The 19,137-nt window shown below is 44.1% G+C and overlaps 1 protein-coding gene and 1 long non-coding RNA gene across 3 annotated transcripts in view; both read right to left on the reverse strand.

Moving 5' to 3' along the window:
• The window catches only part of nbeab (neurobeachin b), a 316,449-nt gene extending 315,156 nt beyond the window's left edge, over positions 1-1,293 (reverse strand). The window contains exon 1 of the mRNA XM_064301505.1: positions 659-1,293. Within this exon, the coding sequence (XP_064157575.1) occupies positions 659-925 (267 nt within the window). The 5' untranslated portion in view covers positions 926-1,293. The remainder of the gene's footprint in view (positions 1-658) is intronic.
• A 3,987-nt stretch (positions 1,294-5,280) lies between these two features.
• LOC135236400 (uncharacterized) lies at positions 5,281-18,394 on the reverse strand. Of its 2 annotated transcripts, none has more exons than XR_010324578.1 (4): positions 18,166-18,394; positions 16,152-16,393; positions 6,603-6,863; positions 5,281-6,213 (listed from the first exon to the last, which is right to left on the reverse strand). It is a non-coding gene; the product is annotated as an uncharacterized LOC135236400 (long non-coding RNA). The 2 variants fall into 2 exon arrangements; XR_010324577.1 differs by having other exon boundaries at positions 17,308-18,393.
• Between the last annotated feature and the right edge of the window lie 743 nt (positions 18,395-19,137).

Genomic DNA, 19,137 nt, shown 5'->3' on the forward strand with positions numbered 1-19,137 from the left:
CGCAGACAGATGCTCAGCTTGTAAACTTCGGAAGACAAGTCATGGTCATACCTTTTTTTGCGATACCAGTTACAGCCAGAGCTGCTGTGTTATGTATTACCCATGTTATCATTTTCAAACAACTGGATTCAGATAACGAACCCAAGTCAACAAAATTAATAAAATGCATTATTCCAGTTTCTGACGAAATTACGCATAATTTGATATTGCAATGACAACTCTACCTCACACAAGATACTGCATGATACCAAACGTAAAAGCATTAACACATCAAACAAATGGACAATTTTAATGCATCTTTTGGCTAGCCAACTACGGTACTAAAGCCAGCTAGCTAGCACCAATATTCAGATGTTTCCACAATAGGTAGCTAGCCAGCGAGTATGTTTGTGTTTTTCTAATTTTGTGTCAGCTAACAAAACCCCCCACACGAGAAAAACATCTCAATCCGATCAAAACATAACCAGCATTGTTTGGTAAATAGCAAGTTCACGAGCTATAGTGATTGACTTGGCCGGGTAGCAAGCTAGCTATCTATATTTTCCCAATATAAAACATAAATAGCTTGCTAGCTTGCTAACTGGCTGACTTGCTAAGCAACCTCAGCGTGTAGCTAGCTCGTTCATTGGCGCATGCAGGTGCTCTGTGATTTTCTTACCAGGTTCAGAACCGTCTCGACAATGTCTCTGTTGCTAACCTCTCCAACCTGGATCAGACCGATGAGAACGGCGAATTTCATCTTGATATTCCGGATCGGAACCGAGGGATTGATCACCCCGGCCGGCAGGACCATTGAGCCCGAACCGGACACCATCATTTCAGTAGTATTAGAGTCCGTTGTCCCCTGTTGCCCATGACCCGGGGGAGGTTCTCGGTCCGAGAGCGATACCGAACCCGGCACTAAAACCGGCTTCTCGCTCGACATCTCCACTCGAATCCAAAGGAGCGGCCCCGATCTCACCTGCTGTAGCTATAACCACCGACTATGCACAAGCATCAATGAGAAAAAAATAAAGAAAATTCTGGAATAGTACGGGGGAAATCCTCTTTTCCGTTAAAATCCTCCCTCTTTTCCTCCACGACCATACACATACATTATGCTTGCAACTACTAATATTAGCCAAAAAATGCGTAACGCAATGATATCCTTTTAATTCTGGATTCTTTCTGGGTGTCAGCCAGTAATGCTCGCTGTGTAGTCATTCGCCAGTGCTCTACTGAAGGCTACACAGCTCTCTCCGCCATGTTGCCGCCCCCTGCCTGCGGTACTGTTCACCACGCCTGCGTGCTGAGCGTAGAGGTGGGGGGTTGAGGAAAAGCCAGGACTGGCTCTCCCGTTAGTCGGAAAGGACAGTCCCGTTAGACGGAAAGGGACAGGTGAGCCGGTGCTGCAACAACTGGACATTAACGTTTAGGCTAGGAAACTCGTAACTTCGTAAACTGTGCGTGCGCGCGCGCGCGCGCGCTCGTGTGTGTGGTGTAGGCCTACTGCTATTCACATGCACAATGTCTTGAAATGAAAATACATTATAAAAAGCATAAGGAAGAGTAAAATTGAAATAGTTCGCCCTTGGTCCAGTTCTGAAAAATAAACAGAGGGGCATCGTCACTCCTATGCGCACGTGCACACGTGTTGCTTACGTTGGTGTGGTTACATGAAATGATGACGTTCGGCAGAGCTTAAGATTGCAGTGTTCAGTCAGAAAACGAGTGATTTGTATGAATCAGCGCTGCATGCATTCTAGTTTCATGCAATCCTGTGGCTATATTTTTCAAGTTTGTAAAAGTCACTGCCTGTAAATTATCTCAGGACGATGATTTAGGAATGACAGTTTTGTTGTTGTATTGTTTTATTTACAGTCATAATACATCCATAACATCTAAGCCCTTTCCCATCGCCGTTCAGGGCAAACATTCTCCCTTCTCAACAATCTTTAATACAGAGATTCCTTTTGATATCCATAATGGAACACAAAACTGTTCAGCTTCATCAGTGGAGAAGCTTTCCAAAGACCTCTGGGCCAAAGGAAGACGTTCACATTTCAGAACAATAAAAAGGATGCTGCCCGGTGCAGTTTCGGAGTATTCAAATTTTCCGGGCTCACAGAAGAGACTTGACCCAGTGCTGACGCTGGCCAGGACGAATTGGCGCTGAGCGCGAGGCTGAATTAGCTCTGAGCGCGAGGCTGAATGAGAAAGGTGGGCGTCCGGTATGGTAAGCAGGAACTTTGAAAGCGATGAAGAAAGAGAAGAAGACCGCTAGGTTATTAAAGTACATTTTCCTGAGTTCCCGAAGGAGAGTGACACAACTGAGCTGCCAATCAAGGCTCCAAATAAAAACAGCTCGTGCCAGCAGATTTATTATACACTGTTTAAATGAATGAAAGACCGAAGTTCTCCATTCAGAAGAAATGGTGGTAATGAAAAAGAGAGAAAGATACAGCTGCTTTGGTTATTTTAACATCTGTCATGGCCTGATGGCTGCACTCTGTTCTCTGATTTAGTTTAAATAACTGAACTATTTCTGCTCCAAAGATGGGGGCTGTGGGAGGGTGGATGGATTCATTCATCAAAGTCCGCAGACTTGGCACATGATCTGGGTTTGCCATGAAGGATGAGAGCACAACCGTATTGGAAAACCCACTCGCTTTATAATTGCATTTTAAAATAAAATTAAAAAATACGGATTATTAATTACTTGAACTTTGTGTGTGTGTAACTCACACCCCCACCCACCCTCGTTATTAATGTTTCCGGTAATGATTCTGCTACCGGAGGGTAACGCCCCCTGTTTTAATTACGCAGTTGCACGGTGGTTTCCTGCACACTGCGCTGCTTTGCTCGAACGCTCTGCGATGGTGGCGTGCTCCCGATGTCTGCACATTACAGACATCATCTCCATGCTGTTCGGGGCGATTTAACGGAGTGGAAACGGTGTCAGGTTGTAATCCCCAGCAGCTCGCCCGGAATATTCGGTTGCTGCTGTCAAACCCCTCGGTGGCCCCGGTACTGGAGCAGGTTCTCGTACCGTAATGATGCTGAGCTCTAGGCCAGCATCACTGCTGCCTTATCCCCAAGGGGTCAGCAGAGGTGACCAGTGATCCTTTATGAATCCTGATCTGCCAGCTTTTCTGTGAACCTATCCCACAAATAAATAAATAAATAAATAAACCAAAATCCCTTAAGGGTATGAAAGCCCTTAGGCGGTATGGGGGAAGGAACAGCTTCTTAAAAATCTATTTCGTGCTTTGCTGGGCTGTTTCATCATGCATTTATTTTCCCACCACTGGCAATTCCTCTTTATTATCACCTCCCCGCTTAATGCAGTCGCTAAAGCAACATGACTCAGACTGGGCAGGGAACCACATGTCCAAACACATGAGGTGGCACTCTCCAGCAGTGCAGCGCATTGACTGTAGCACGAGGGAGCTTTCTGAAGAAAGGCTGGTGTGGAAAAATACGTTTTTTTGTGTTTGCCCAAAGGGCACAAAAAAAACGCTGCCGGTCGACTGAGCGTGTTATGATTACCGTAGGCTTCTGCTCCGGTTTTTCTTTCATGTTTCTAAACGGTTCCATTTGCTGAACATTCTGTTTCCATCACAAGGTGTAAATGACAACTGAGCCACAGAATAGAGGACGATCGCCCTCTTTCCAGGGCAAAATCAGTTGCGATCTCTCATCCCACCGTTGAGCAGTGAACAACCACAACCACACTACATTTCCTGGCCCATTTAACTGTAATTGTTTTAAAAACGCACCCCAGGGAAATAGTTTGATTAGACGTACCAAGCTTTGTGCCCAGTAAATTAATACAGCAAACTTATTAATGCACTTTTCTTTCATATTTTCCTGCTATTTAAAGACAAATGAAGTGAACTGCTTAAGGGATCTTCCTCTTCAAAGCAAACCAATCTGATAACGCATCACATATGGGTCTTGTTGGTATAACCTGACCTGGGTTTTGTTATTGTAAATATTCCCCTGCAGGCTCCTCCCCCCCCAAGGATAACTGAGATGGTCACATTGTCTATGCTTGAAGCACATGGTGTAAGAAACTCTGAGAAGAGGGTGGGGTGTGTTTTCGGGGGGGGGGGTTGGTGTGGAATCAAGGTGTGGTTCATATTGTGGCAGAGACCGGCAGTGTGGAAAATCCCAGCAGTCATTATGAGCTGTAATTAATCATGGCGGTATATGGCCAGGTCAGGGTTTGCTCTCCTGAGAAGCACGGCTAGCTAAGCAGGAGCATCATTAAGAGAGGCAGCGGTGGTGCAGAAAAGGGTTTGGGGCTCCTTGGGGACTTTGTGGCATTGCATGGCACGCTGCCATGGAAATAGACTCTGTACTCACTACTGCGCCCCAGTCTCCATGCAGGTGACCCCATTAAAAATTTAATAAAGCTTCCTGCCTTCTCATCTCTCTGAATTCTTTACATGGTATTTGTTAATAGCCAAACTCTTCACTTTGGTTCTCTCTATTACGTTAATAATAGGCATGTTAATCAGTGGGTATTTAAAACCTTTTGCTTTTATAATTAATTTACTGAACTTTTGCCTCCTCTCTCCTTGAACTGGTTGCCATTTTATGTGAATGGAAGTTTTCTCTGTAATGGACACTGAATTCATCAAAGGATTTTAAAGGGGATCGAAAACATTTGGCCGTCAAAATATAACAAAACATAAACTCTCTCTCAAGAAGTTGCTTCTTGTGTTGAGGTGCATTACTGACTCTCAAAGATGGACTGCACTTTTTTAGAAATTCAATATCCACCAACTTTAATGAATTAACAGGACATACAGGGACATGTCTTATGGTCAGTGCCCACCAATGGCCACGGATCATTCTGCAAGGCCCATTCAAGGGACGTGCGCTCCTCGAGTGCCCCCTCTCTCTTGGCAAATGGTGCAGAGAATTCTGGGAAACAGAGTTTATTTTGCGACGGGGAGCGAGCGAGCCGGCAGGCGGGTGACCCCCTTGCAGAAGGTGAGGGTGACCCCCCCCCCGGAGAAGGTGAGGGCGACACCAAACTGCCCCCCACCCCCCCCCGGAGAAGGTGAGGATCACGTTGCATTCCATCCAACACACGACGCATTAAATAACGTGTCGTGGGGCACCAGTCATGTTTAATGCATGAGGATCAGCGAGGAGAACCTAATCACATCCATTAGGCACATTGGGGGGGGGGGGGCGGGGTGACTCAATCCAGAGGCTCAGCACATTTTCCCTGCTGCTAATAAGGAAATATTCACGCCATTAACATAACGGACATTTACTGCGTGACCGGAGAGTTATGGCCATTTTTTATTATGATTCTGCAATCATCAAAATGATAATGGCGCTACTCTCCCCTATCCAAAATAAGCCGCACGTCAGACGATGTCCTCTTCTGGGAGTAGTGAAGGGTAGATGCATTGTGGGGTGGGGTCAGGTGCTGTGGAAAACCCATTAAGACCGCTTCATAAACCCAGGAAAGGCTGAGTGGTGCCAGAAAGTCTCCGACGTTGAAGTGCTTTGCAACGCAGCTGCCACGGCCACTGACTGACAGCCAAGAGCTGACCTGGCATTATAAGCCTCTGTTAAGGCTTTTCGTGTCCCAGAGGTGTCCAGAAAGCGACCATAACACCTGACAACTGACAAAAACTCGGCAGCGATTTGTGTGTATTTTTTTTTCCATGGCTTTCAAAAAATTAACACAAGTGCAGAAATGCAGAGGCGAAAAAGGCTCAAATCAAACAGATCTGCAGTCCCGAGAGTTCTCACGGCTATGCTAAATGTCCACAGAGAGTGGCAAACGCAGGGCTTATAAGGCGATGCCTATTCAAAATGGTTGATCTGTGCATAAAACATCCCGACACTCACTGCATGTCCCAGACTGGACAGCTCAGTTCAGACTCACTATGCGAGCTCCAGGGACAGATGCTCTGTTGTTGGAAAGCTCATCCGTTCTAGCTGTAGCTCAATGATTCCACGGCAGCTCCCACGATGAGAAAACAGACGAGCCTCGCTCACCCTGTTCATGTGCATCGGCCACTTGGTCCCCATGTCTGTGAGCCGAGGATCCCGTCCCCCGAGAGATTTGTTGGGTCCAGGCACACCCAGTCCAGCTGCAGCCATGTCTGAGGTGTTAATAACAGGAGGACACCCAATCCTGAAGTTTTAGTACCAACACCTCCATCTCAGATACCCCAATGAGGAAATGGAATCCACTGCCGTATACTGTAAAAACATGGACCCAAGAATAAAGAGTAAGGATTTAACCCATTAAGGTGTGAGATCATGTGATTAGAATGTTCCTAACTGAACATTCTATTGCTGATGTCACAATCACAACTGGGAATGAAGTGCAAGCAGCGGAGTTCTAGAACACATTCCAAAACATTCCACAAAAAAAAACATACCCTGCAAAAGGTTAAAGGATAATGTATTTTAAATTATATAGATTGCAATATCTGAAAGTGGCAATGGTTTGTATATCTTTCTGTATATTTGATAAATGGGCCGAAGTGTTGAAAGTGTTGCAAAATATATTCTACTTTTCATAAGGGTAATGTAGCCCAGTAGATCAAACGATAGACCTTGAGCAGGCTTCTCCATAATCACATTACCTCTTATTTTGCCTCCTTATTTTGGCAATCCTGTGAGCCTGTTATTCTCTGGCCAGCCAGCTGCCGAGCCCTGCATTATCCCAGGTTTTTATCCCACTGTAGGAGCAGACACCACTTTCATGTTGCACAGAGCCTGGCCTGCTGGTCTGCTGGTTACTGGGCTGTCAAACACACACACTGGCCTGCTTGCGTTCATGGAAGGTCAGGGCAGCAGATCCCTTCTTTGCAAAGAGATGGGGGAGGGACCTCTCCATTCAGATGCTAAGAGACAGACACACACAGCACAGCGCACTGGAGATAGCCAGCACTCAAGGGACTGTGAGCCCCCCTCCCCCACCTGCGGCTGGGGGGGGGGAATGCAGTGGGGGGGGAGGGGGGGGTTGTGGGATTGAGAGATGGAGGATGGGAGATGGAGTTGGGGGGGGAGGGGGGGATCCAATGTGTGATGCAGTAACAAGCCACACTGGGACTCTCTGCCGTTTCAATCAGGAACCCATCTCATTTCATCAAAGTGTCATCACTGCTCAATCTTCCCATAAACACACCAAGCTCACTAACGGCCCCAGAAATGATGTTCCGTACAGATACATACAAATGGCCCTTTGATAGCTGCCACCCATCACTAAGGATTCAGAGGCACATGCCCCCCCCCCTTCCCTTCCCCATGATCAGAAATGATTATTCTATTGAGCCTGTCTCGCATTCAGACACCAGTCTAGACAGAGTGCATATTATGTGTTCGCCTGGTAATCCACTGTGCTAGTGCAAACGCCTTCAACCCTCAGGTGATAGAACCCAGAGACCAACACCTGGCTTCTCTGTCCATTAGAGTACACACATTGTGTGTCACAGGCAGACATATGACTTTTATTTTATCTATAATGTTATACGACAGAAGGAGCCAATCATTATTCCAGACCTGCCCCATTTAAGAATCACCAGCAGTTTGGAAGGGGCGAACACTATTTTGGGATGCAGGAGGGAATACCCAGCCAAATGAAACCCTTCCCCACCTGAGGATGTTATCCTGCAGAATATCTGGCCATGGCCAGCACTGGCACAGTCAAGGTTTAATCAGGCATCCCTCACTGCACTCAGAAATGGCTCCTCGGCTGAGTCAGCCAGCCGGGAGCCTTAGACCCAGGTGCAGGCATATTCTGAGCTTCTAGAACGGAGGTGGGCGACGAGGGCCGTACCTGTTTCTGCTTCTCACGCCAACCTCTGGCCTTAATTACTCTAATCATTTAGCCCCAACATTCCTGCCATATGTCGTTTTAGCTGCCTTTCTGGATAAGCACATGAATGGCAGCTGAAGACTTGTTCTTGTGTCCCTTTATGAAGTAAAGTTCATTGTGGTTTCACTGTGGTCTAATCTACGAGTGAACCCAGCTTTGATGAACACAGCCAATTAGCTCCTTTAGCCAGGGCAATCGGTGGATGGAGACAAAAACCTGCACACACACTGACCCCCCCAGGACCGGAACTGCCCACCCCTGCTCTAAAACTTGAGTTTTCAGAAGTGAGGCCAGTAGCCTGCCCCACCCAGTGGGATTGTTCCTTTTCCCCAGTGCTCCTGCTATCGTGTGAAAAATCTCACGCCATCTTCCTCCCTGGCACCGCGCGTTCCTTCGCGTGACACAACGCAGCACTCCCAAACTCAGCACGGGGGGACCCCGGCGAACGCAGACCAGTGGTTCAGCCGAAACGGTCGGCTCCAGAGGGTAACGAGCCGCTAACTGAGGTGAAATGTGTAATAAGCAGCACGCCTGATTGACCGAATGATTCAATTATTGATTGACTGACAGGCCAAATTACAGCGGAGTGGTGACACCTGCTAACCGAGAGCCGCCATCTGGCCGTGACGAACCAAGACTTAGAAAAGTAAATGACAACGGGCTCAATCTGCATTTTGAATTAATCAAAATCGGGGAACCTTCTAAATGGTCTCTGATATTCTCAATTACCTAACTAATGACAGACCTGGCTGGCACAAAACGTGTGTATACACAGGGGTCCCCAGGAACAAGTTTCAGGAAACCCTAATTTAATAAAACGCTGCAGCCGTTTTTTTTTTTTTTCATTCAAAATTCAAATAGGTTAAACTGTCATATTTCAGCCTGTAATTTTAATAGAGCCATTGGCATTTGTGTTGTAGGATTATAATTAAATTGTGCTGCTCTGACAGGATCTAAATAAAAATAGTCATGCCCTGGACGTGTGTATGCCTTCGTACCCTGCTGTTTGAAATACCTTGTATAAAGTTCATTTTTCTCATAAAAGACAAACCTCTTGTGAAGCTAACCAATAAGGGGAGCAGTGGTCTAATGAGTGTGTATCACCCCTGTCTTTGATTGGCTGGCCGACGTCTCCTCCTTCGCTCACAGATGTTTTTAAACTTTTATTTTTAAGACTTCGTTCCTGCACGGTTGAATAGAGAGGCATGCCGTGCCCGCTGAGTATGTTCCCCTCGCTCACCACCACACCGTATCGGTTGCCCCGGGACACGAAGAATCCCAAACGCTCCAAAGGGCCTCCTAGGGCACTTCCTGAAATGGGCCTCTCTGCTTGTAGCCTTATTTTTAGCCACCTGTGAATGGAAAGACTACACCGCCAAGTTAGTCCTGATGTTCAACTCATTCCACTGATGCCGATTGTTGCTACGGTGTAGTGGTGGCCACCATTCAATCACGTGTTCTTTTTTTCCCCTTTGGGCATTAAATGAATGTGAAAGTATTAATTTGAACTTTTTCATTTATTAAAAAGTATGCTGTGATGTGTAACATGCAGTTATATTCAATATCAGTACCCCATAATATAAGTACAGCTCTTTTTCTAGATCTTTAATTTTAATTCTAAAAGAGATTTAATTTTATTATTATTGCCTGTGTTATTCTTAAAATTAAATGAAAGTAGCAGATATTTCTATCTTTTCTTGAAGCCTGGGGCATTTGTGCTTGGCAGTTGAAATCTACAGTTAATTTGAACACAAAAAAGATGGTATGTCCAGAAATACTAAAAAATTTCAATTATTTTAAGTGAAAGTGGAATACAGTTTAAGTTAAAAGGTGTTTAGAAGAAACCCTTAAGGATGGTCTGGTCTCAGTTTGCTTTTTCTGATGCTTTAATTTGGCAGTTAAATCTGTCAAGTTCAAAGACCTATCCTCTATTTGGGCAGGATTTGAGCTCAGCATTCAAAGTCTCTCTGGTCTCTGTCGAGCATGAAAGCCTGAGGTAAAAAATAAGATGCAAAATTTTTTTTAAACGATTTCACAGGGCAAGTTTGAGACAGGACAGAACTTATTGTACAAAATATACTCTCTTTGGATATATATTTTTTCCCTTATATTTTCATTTACCATAATCTCACTTACTCTCGCCCAATGCATGCTGGGATATGCTCCAGCACCCCCGCGAGCCTGCTCAGGATAAGCAGGTATAGATAATAGATGGATGGATGGATGGATGGATGGGTGGATAATCTCACTTGAGCAGGGGAATCAAAGACACAAAAAGTTGCATATTCAGAAGAGTGTGGCTTCGGAAGGATAAAAAAAAAATAAACTGTCACATTAGCATCTCACTCTGGCTGTTTATTTGAGATGTCACGAAATGACACGAGACAAGTGGCACACAGACGGACGTGATACAGCCGTTGTTATTTATGCCCAGGAGCGATCGCTAGAGAAAGCGTCCTTTTCAGCATCAAACTGTCGGTTCTCTTCCACATCTTCTCTGGCAGTTAACTAACGCGCAGGAGAGGTAGAGCAACGACAACCCAGTCCGAGGGCAGGGAGATAAGGACCACCGCGTGTTTTGTGTGCGTGTGTGAGATCACGTATCGAGCATCGCTTCATTTCACTCGATAATTGGTCGCTTCCCGAGGGAGATTCAGATCACGGCAGTGCTTCGTGAAAAGCCTGGATAGTGCACGAGAAGGCCCGAGTTCGACACTCGGCGAGTATCGTTATATCCGCTGTTGATGCAGAAAGGATAGCAGAACCAGCTAATGCACAAACGCGCACACATGCACGCACGCACGGATGCACACACGAACACACACTCACACTCCAACACATTCTGACACACTCTCTCGCACACTCTTTTTACCACACTGCTTGTTTTTTGGGGAGTTCAAGACTTGTCTTTTCCCAATTTTCCTTCTGTAACTCATCTTGTGACAGTCCTCTGTAAAAAGTGCTACACAAATAAAATTGATTTGATTTGATCTGAACGCCATCATAAACCATAAGACGAGAAAAATGCCAGGAGTTCTTCCAAGCTATAAAATAAAAGGGAGGCTTCAGCAAGCAGCACTTACTGCAACAGTACCTCAGCGAACCACAGAGAACTACAGCACCAGCCAGCCACATTCCAGGCCCGAGTGACCGTTACTCTTCCAAAGGGGATGCTGGGATATGTAAACTCCGATCATAAAGTCGGCACTTCTGACCCTGTTCGTCATCGCCTGCAGGCAGGGAAGGCGTCCGCTGGGCTCGGGCAGAAACAAGTCACCTGATTATACAACACGAAAGACAGCGACGCAGGGAGAGAAGGGAATGAGATAGCAGGAGGCGGACGTGCGCTTCACAGACGCGATAATGACTTTCACTTCCTTTGTTTTACTCACAAGCAGGTCTATCTTAAGAACGGTTTTAATAGAACCTTTTTTAAAAGTTTTTCTGCCTTCTTTTGAACGGCCTCATTTAACTCGCTTGCTGGCTCTCATCAAGTTGCGAAATTCATATAAATTATTTTCAGTTCATTTCAGTTGCGATGAGCCGAGATAGGCTACAGGGTCTCGCTACATGGCGTCCACTGAAAATAAATCTTCACTTCAACACGTAAATGTAGCTTTAAAGCAGACGGGGCTTAAATGTAACAAACAGCAGCAGATGCACAGACTGGACCTAAATGAGTTTTCTTCTTCTTTTTTTGTATTGTGTCCGGTTCATTATCTGAAGATCCCTTCTCAATGAGGCTTATGAAGAAGCGTTCGTAGAAAATCTGTGTTTTTATGGCAGACCTCTCGCACAGTGCTTTGACGGGAGATGCTACGGTTGACCTTGCCCTGCCACCCTTTTAAAAGTAGAACACTGTTCTAACAATAATAATAATCATAATCACAACAATAATAATAATAATTTATTAATAACAACAATATTATTATTAATAACAACAATTATTATTATTATTATTATACGATTGTATTTATTCAGCATAAGTGATTGTGAAGAAACTTGAACCACTCTTTCTTCCATCCAGATTCATCATGTTAAACCAATTAATCCAGACTGCAGATTTCAAGTCAGTGTTTCAGTTTAAGATTTGGCTTTGCCTTGAAATTAAAACAATGATGTAAATATTTACATTATTACATAATGTTGTTTTAATTTTAAGGCAAAGCCAAATCTTAAACTGAAATCTGCAGTCTGGATTAATTGGTTTGACATGATGAATCTGGATGGAAGAGAGAGTGGTTGAAGTAGGTTTCTTCACATTCACTTATGCTGAATAAATACAATCTTATAATAATGATAATAATAATTGTGGCTGTTGTTATTAATCATTTCTAACTATTTTTTTTCTCAAACTGGTCATAGCTCAGGTGCTGTAAAATTACTATATATATATATATATATATATATATATATATATATATATATATAAATGAAAATAATATATAATGTAATATGAAACAATAATTATTATGTAACAGAAATGGCACAAGTGGAGAATAGTTGTTCAAATTTAATTCACTGCAGTTTTTTTTCTGCTCTCAGCAGTATTGACCACCCACCTGCTTAATCTTTCTGCATTCTGATTCATGCTTTCATGATTTTTTTTTTTGTTTTGGTTTCCCACAGAAATAATGGCATGTTTCACCCACCGGGATTGGCGGTTCAATTTGGCTCATTTCTGCCTGTCACGTCGTATTTAATTTACTTCTTTCTCCAGGCCATGGCACAGCTGGCCCATCTCACTGGGCCGGAGAAGGCCTCATTTGTGTGCAAAGGCATTACAAACCTTCTCTCACCCATACATGTTCACCTGACTGCTCCTTGAAAAGCCCACGACTTCAAACGCCTGATTTCCTTGTGGAACCTTGGTCTGTATTGGACATGCGTATCCACAGGCTATCTGTCCCCCCCCAGCTTTATTCTGCCCCCACACAATACAGTGACCGTGACGATTTCCATTCAAATACAAATCCTGTGCTGGCTTCTCAGCGGACTATAAAACAGCCAATGAGGTGATATTTTTTGCAGAAATGTCATGTCTTTTTGGCACAATTCTTTCATTAGCATTTTTTTTTCTTGCGAAAGAGTGAGCGATGTGTATGTTGAGTGCAGCATCTGAACACACGCGCACGTGCGCGCGCGCGCATACATGCACACACACACACACAGAAGATTCCATTAATTCTCCAGCTACTGCTAACACCCCACTATCTACCTCACTTGAGTCACCAAGAAAGCTTTTCAGAATGTGGAAGAGGTAGCCAAGGCAACTGTAGCAGGGTCCAACATAATATTCAGGTCTCTCTCTCTCTCTTTCCCCCCCCTCCCCACCCTCCCTCTCGCTCTCTCACACACACCGTTTTCTGTGCTTGCAGCCTCTTTATGGTGAGCCTGGGGAAATTTTCCCTTTCCCATTCCTGTAATAATGACGAGGAAGCAAAGTACCATGAACCTGGCAATGGGAGGAGCAATCTCAATAAACAGCTTGTGTGAACCAATCAAAAGATTTTGATCTCCACGGCAAATACAGTGATTGGCTGGACTTAGCTGGCATCTCGCAGCTGAACCCACTTTTGGCCTCGTGAAAACGCATCCTCCAAACAGGAACCTCCTGCCTCAACTGAAACACAAAAAAAACAAGATTCTTTGTGTACCCTTCACCGGGCAGCTTCCATTGGGCTTAGAGTTAGCCACCCCCCCTTGCCCTCCCCACCCCTCCCGCCTCCCCAATGAGGAAGCATGGATGGGTGGAAAGGATACCAATCCAACCTAAGACAGACGGATGGTAGGTTCTCCTCCAAACACATAGAAAAGCTGAGGGACGGCTGTTCCAAGGATCAATGCAGTCAGTCCACGAGAGCTAATCCAGCTGTGCTTGGAAATGAATAGAGCGAAATCCAAGCTCTTTATTAAAATTCTATCGCTTTACTGATTCCACAAAATGAAAAATAGACTCGCCTGCCTAGTGAGACCCCCTCCCCGCTCCTTGTGTTGTGCTGTTTGGGAGTTTTTTTTTAGTAATTTTTATTTATTTATTTATTTTTTTTTTTAAACCTTTTGAATGTTCAAAAAGCTGCCACGGACGTTCTGGGCCAGGCATCAAAAGCCGGAACAGCACCATCCTCTTGTGATCGAGGAGCATTTTCTCATGTTCTTTCCCCCTATTTATGAGTCTTGGCACAGGCAGATTTTAAATCGCGTAATCACATTCACCCAAATCCCACAAAGTGGCCACAGTAATTGTGTCTGGAGAGAGAGAGAGAGAGAGAGAGAGAGAGAGAGAGAGAGAGAGAGAGAGAGAGAGAGAGAACGCATCCAGCGTGCTTTTCGAACCCAAAGCCGCGAATAAGAGACAGAAATAGAAATGCAGCTGAGGCTTGTTGACATTTCTGGAACCGCCTAATAAATCCATGAATCCGTTAACGATGTTCCAGCGAATCCGCGACTCGACTGCGTCGCGGGAAAAACCGGGTCCCTCCGGACGCGGCCCGCTCAGACTTCTAAAATCCCCCCTTTTGAGGCATTACTGGGGGGAAACGTTAAAATACGCGCCAGCAGAAAGCCACTTTTCTTTGAGAGTGGAATGAAATACGGGGCCTGCCGAAATCCTTGGTCAGTAAAAGCTATACGCCCGTCAGCGCGGACCGGTACAATCACCGCAGGCTCTGCCCTCGGCTATGACCTTACCCAGCAATGGCCGAGAATCGTCAGTGTTGGGAGGCTGCAGGACTGGCATTGCCTGAGGTAACGAGGGTATACACCCAGCCGTGGCACCTTATGGTTATCAAAGGAACATGAGAAGAACATGTAATGGATGAGAACAGACCATTCGGCACTTCCGTGCTGGCCATTTACCTTGACAGTAAAATGCAGTGTTAATTTGACTCTAATGGGGTAGATATGGTCCAATTGAGTTGATTTAACACCGAACATTTTACTGTGTATAAACACTAAGGTATGGTAGCACTGCATCAAAACTGGACTTGAGCACCCTTTGGTCTCTGTCTCTTCTACTACATGGCCTGGCAAGCTATTCCATGCTAAATTTAGATTGCCGCTGCATTTGTTCCTCCCAGCAATGGACAGGCCCTCATGTGGACTTCCTCTGATTAGTGCTAGCTCCCATGTAGTACTGTGTAACCTGTGTTTTTAAAATAATCACTGGCTCTCCTCTAGCACTGTGAACCAGTGTTTTTATTTTAAATCATTACTGCCTCTCCTGTAGTACTGTGTGACCTGTATTTTATTTTATTTTATTTTAAAATGACTGGCTCTCCAGTAGTACAGTTTATTCTATGGTTTTTAAAATGGCCACCGAGTCCTACTTAGTCAGTCTCTAATCTCAAATCCATTACTGAATCCCTTTAAAAATGCGCACAAACGACACCAAATTAAACCACTTTAAAGCAGCAAACTGGGACATTCAGTTTCACATAATTTACATAAGCATGTATTTCTGAAAAAAAACTGTTGTTTTTTTATCTTCTTTTTTGCCTCAAAGAACATAATTACTTTCAGGTAGAACACTTCTGAGGATTGTCAGGCAAAAATCACCGTCTATCGTGCCATGACTCCCCACGGCATTGTCTCATTGTTAATATGGTCACTTTTTAATGAATCTGAAGAGCAATTCACTAATCACCATTTCCAACAATGGGTTCCATCAGTTATTATCATCAACTCGTCATCAGAGAAAGAGAGAGAGAGACCCAGTTCCTTAAATTTCAGTCATCGCCCCCAAAACCCTGCAGGCAGGTCTGTTAACAGCAGAACAAATCTCTTTTGAATGTCTTTAGTTCTCGACTGCGCTTGTTGGCCTGGGGATAACGGACCCTTGCATAAAGCAGCCAGGAGCTGCCTAATGGCTGAGCGCCCATGTTCAGAAGTAAAACGCACTGTATCTATATCACTGCAGTCCTGACAGCATAAACACCAGTGGCCTGTCTAATAGCCAAGAGCACTCATTCACTTAAAAGTAAAACACACTTCGTCTAATACCATCGTCGTTTTGACAAGGTAAACAAATCTAACCGCTATCCACAGCTATGTAGATATTAAAGTGTTTTTCAGAGATGACACGTATAGTCCGAGGAACCGCGCTTCAGTCACCATCAATATTGGCAACACAGTATTACTATTCAAACATACACAAGTAGTAAATAATTTTATTCTAGAGACAACAGCTCCCGAACACTATCGTGTGGTCTTATGTAGAAATCCAAAAAATAAAATAAATTGTTATTTCTAAACTATGTGAAAGAAAGAAAAAAGAGCTGAGAGGACAAGAAAACAAAAGCATTCATTCACTTACCCACTGAGTGCAGCCAAATCTGATGAGTCACTGTGCTCCCAGCCAATCAGACGTATGCCAATTAAGAGGTCAGAGGTTACAGTCTGGAGCCATGTAGTAAACAGTTCTTATCAATAGCAGTAGGACATTCTTGTAAATAGAATCTCCCAGGGGTAGTATTGTCAGCAGGGTATTCTCCCCCATCTCATTATTCAATAGTGCCTCTTCTGGTCAGCGAATGACCTGCAGTCTTGTTTTTCCATCTGCATAGAGAATGCAGGAAAGAAATGGTTTTCAGGGTCTCACTATGGAGGAGAGACGCCCATGCTGTGCCCTCATGTTAAGGCACGGACTTTGCCTCCATAAATGGATCTACATGCATCTGCATGTTGTAAACAGCAAGCTACATAAATCGCACTGAAGTAGGACGTCCGGATGGGCAGATATAAAATCACAGGACGGTGCTCGCGCTTTTTCGTCACAGTGGGTTGAACCGTTTTTAAGGATGAGCTGTGACCTTGTAGTGGACAGTACACCATATGAACCATGTCCAACACAAGTCTCCCGTGACCCCAGACCAAAGACAGTGTGCTGAGTTATGAGGTTCATACATACTGTCATGAATGGCTCATGGCGGTTTCCGCCCCCCACCCCCCCCCCCCAATGTCGACAAAATCTAAGCATCAAAACCATTTTTTTGGATATTTTTTAAAATAAATCATGCACTTTAATGGAAGATTACACAAAAAACCTATGAACGCCAAAAAGACCTAGTGTTGTACACTCAGTCGCTGGCGTTTTCGGCTGTTTTGTACCCTGTTATATGACTATGTACTCATTTTACTGTCATGGGCTTTTCACTGATGGCTGTATCTACAAATTCAAAAATAAACGAACTGAAAAGTCCTTTCCAAACGTTCGACTGATGTGGAAGGAAGTAGGACAACTAATAAATCTCGAAATACTCTTCCCCTCAAGGGTTCTCAACAGTGCCCACAGACCGCCATGCAACATAAACCTTGGTTTCATGAGAAAATATCTTTTCCGGTCAATTTATTCAAATTACGAAGAAAAAATAGACAAGCTCATGGCCCCAGCCTTCATCATTATGTCAGTCGCGTCCACCTGAGACAAGAGACAGGTAGAAAATGGGGGACTCGTCTGTTGCAGAAGTCACCTGTGTTGACGACGCCGGCATTTTCAGTCGAGGAGGCTGAATTTCCTTTGCTTTCATATTGATTTATGGGGTTGGTCAGTTGACGTTTTTGACATTTTCCTCACCATGTCTTGTCAATTTAACAAAAGCACTCATTTGAAGCATGCTACATGTGAATGGCTTCCAATTAATCGTAGTTTAAATTGCACTTCCGTAGTGTTTAGTTTGTTTGACAGTTTCCGACAAAAAAAAAAATGCTTTATTGAGAAAACTGGCTTTCATATAGAGCGTTCTACGTCATCCACTTTACGGCAGGTGGATAGTGGCACGTTATTTATTTACTTTTATTTTATTTATTTATTTTTGTCGAGATTTTGAAAATTAACCAGGCGAAGCTGGAAGTCACTTGATCCAACCTTCTCTCGAAATGATTGGCCTTCTGAAGTCTTCCTCGTCATATGGACGAGCAAATCCCATCGCTCATGCGCTGTCCCGTTCGGCAAAGTTAAGAGTCTTCATGATTTAATCGATGGAGGGAGACGCGGAGAACACAACCGAAATCAATCCGGGGCGCACGCACGAGGAACAAACAAAAGAAGCGTGACTGCGACTGCCGAGTTACTCTGATCTGACAAAAGACATGCTGTCTGAGTACATCAATGAAGATATATTGCTACTGTTGTGCCATTTCAATAATATAAGGTACACCCAGACACAATTTGATTAAATATTGATTGCTCTGCTCTGTTGGAACATTGGAGGTGCGCTCTCAAAATAACATGCAACTTAAGAGTAAGTACTTTGAATGGAAAGGGGATCAACAGAAACAAAAATATTCCTTATTAATTTTAAAAAATTGCAAATTATATATTCCATGACCTTTTTGAGTCCGCCAGCTCGTTTCCGACGATGTGCAGCACCCTCATTCGTCAGAAAGATCCACCGCGGTAACTTCGTTTTGAGCCCCGAGATTTCACGTCTGTGAAGCAACAGTGCCATCCCATGGCCAGAGCTCCAATTTATTAAACGCCGTATAAAACTGATGGACGTGAAACGAGACTTCATTATATATGATGTCCATTGTGTACAATAATCTACCGCGACATGGATTAATTGGATAGTCGCTAAGCACCGTATTGATGCACGGCTGTCTTGTACACGTAATTATATATTGTCTGGTAATGCTCCCGCGGTGGGCGTTATTAATTACAAGCCATCAAGAGGACACACCACGCTACTCATCCTATGCAATGATGAAGGTGCTGTTTCCGCTGTCATCTTGCAGTTGCAGCATATACAATGTCACAAGAGGGGCCCCATTTATAAAAAACCCTGTCTAAAAAAAAATGTTTTGATGTGATTCAGTAGTATGCCATTTCCAAACAAAGAAGATATGCGAGAAATACATCTGGTATATGGTCCTTGGAATCTGGAGGTGTGGCTGCAGCACATTACATGTGAGAATTCTATTTCTTCAGTAAATTTGAATAAAGTAATAGAAAACATACAATTTACTTTCATGGATTTTTTGTGCCATAATTATAGGGGGGGGGGGGGGGGAGGAGACAAAAGATAGATTGTAATAGCACAGAATTGTAGGCTAACTGAATTCGTTCCACTTTTCATCAAAGATGGCAGCTGACTCTGATGACCCCTTTTTAGCTACGCCAATCAGTTTCCCCTGAGTGTTTTGTGGAATATTTTAGACTTCATTTGCAATTCAGTTCCATTTGCAATTCAGTTCCATTTGAACTTCTGTACTGCTGTCCTTCTGATGTTACCAGAATTGTCCTGCTAGTGTGTCTTCTGCCTGGAGTTGTATGCTTTTATGCTAAAACATGCATCTATAAA

The sequence above is a fragment of the Anguilla rostrata genome, chromosome 12 (genome assembly GCF_018555375.3).
Source record: "Anguilla rostrata isolate EN2019 chromosome 12, ASM1855537v3, whole genome shotgun sequence".
Taxonomy (NCBI): Eukaryota; Metazoa; Chordata; class Actinopteri; order Anguilliformes; family Anguillidae; genus Anguilla; species Anguilla rostrata.